The following is a 352-nucleotide window of genomic DNA, read 5'->3' on the forward strand; positions in this document are numbered from 1 at the left end:
TAAGTGTTTATGCCCAGAACCAGCCTGCTCCTAGACACAAACCCTGCCACTCTTGCTCCCTGAATGAGGCACCCAAATCCATCCCTTCTTTCCCACTGGGGAAATAACAGGAAATACATCATACAGGACTCTCTCCTTCATGTCCTTCCCATAGAGGTCATATTTGGTGGCGATATAGTTGAGAATGGCTCTGATCTGTGCCAGCTTCATCCCATCAATCTCCACCATGGGCACTTGTTTAAACATCAAATTCCAATCTGTGAGAGGAGAAAGGGAAAAGGTCCATCAAGTGTCTCAGACTCATGTCTCAGGAGCAGAAAAGTACTGAAGTGTCTGAACATGCAGAGGAAAG

At 46.3% G+C, this 352-nt stretch overlaps 1 protein-coding gene across 1 annotated transcript in view; it reads right to left on the reverse strand.

Moving 5' to 3' along the window:
* The window catches only part of LOC116073652 (glutathione S-transferase A1), an 8,558-nt gene extending 8,305 nt beyond the window's left edge, over window positions 1–253 (reverse strand). The window contains exon 1 of the mRNA XM_031345711.1: window positions 125–253. Within this exon, the coding sequence (XP_031201571.1) occupies window positions 125–246 (122 nt within the window). The 5' untranslated portion in view covers window positions 247–253. The remainder of the gene's footprint in view (window positions 1–124) is intronic.
* Between the last annotated feature and the right edge of the window lie 99 nt (window positions 254–352).

The sequence above is a fragment of the Mastomys coucha genome, unplaced genomic scaffold (genome assembly GCF_008632895.1).
Source record: "Mastomys coucha isolate ucsf_1 unplaced genomic scaffold, UCSF_Mcou_1 pScaffold23, whole genome shotgun sequence".
NCBI classification, from domain to species: Eukaryota; Metazoa; Chordata; class Mammalia; order Rodentia; family Muridae; genus Mastomys; species Mastomys coucha.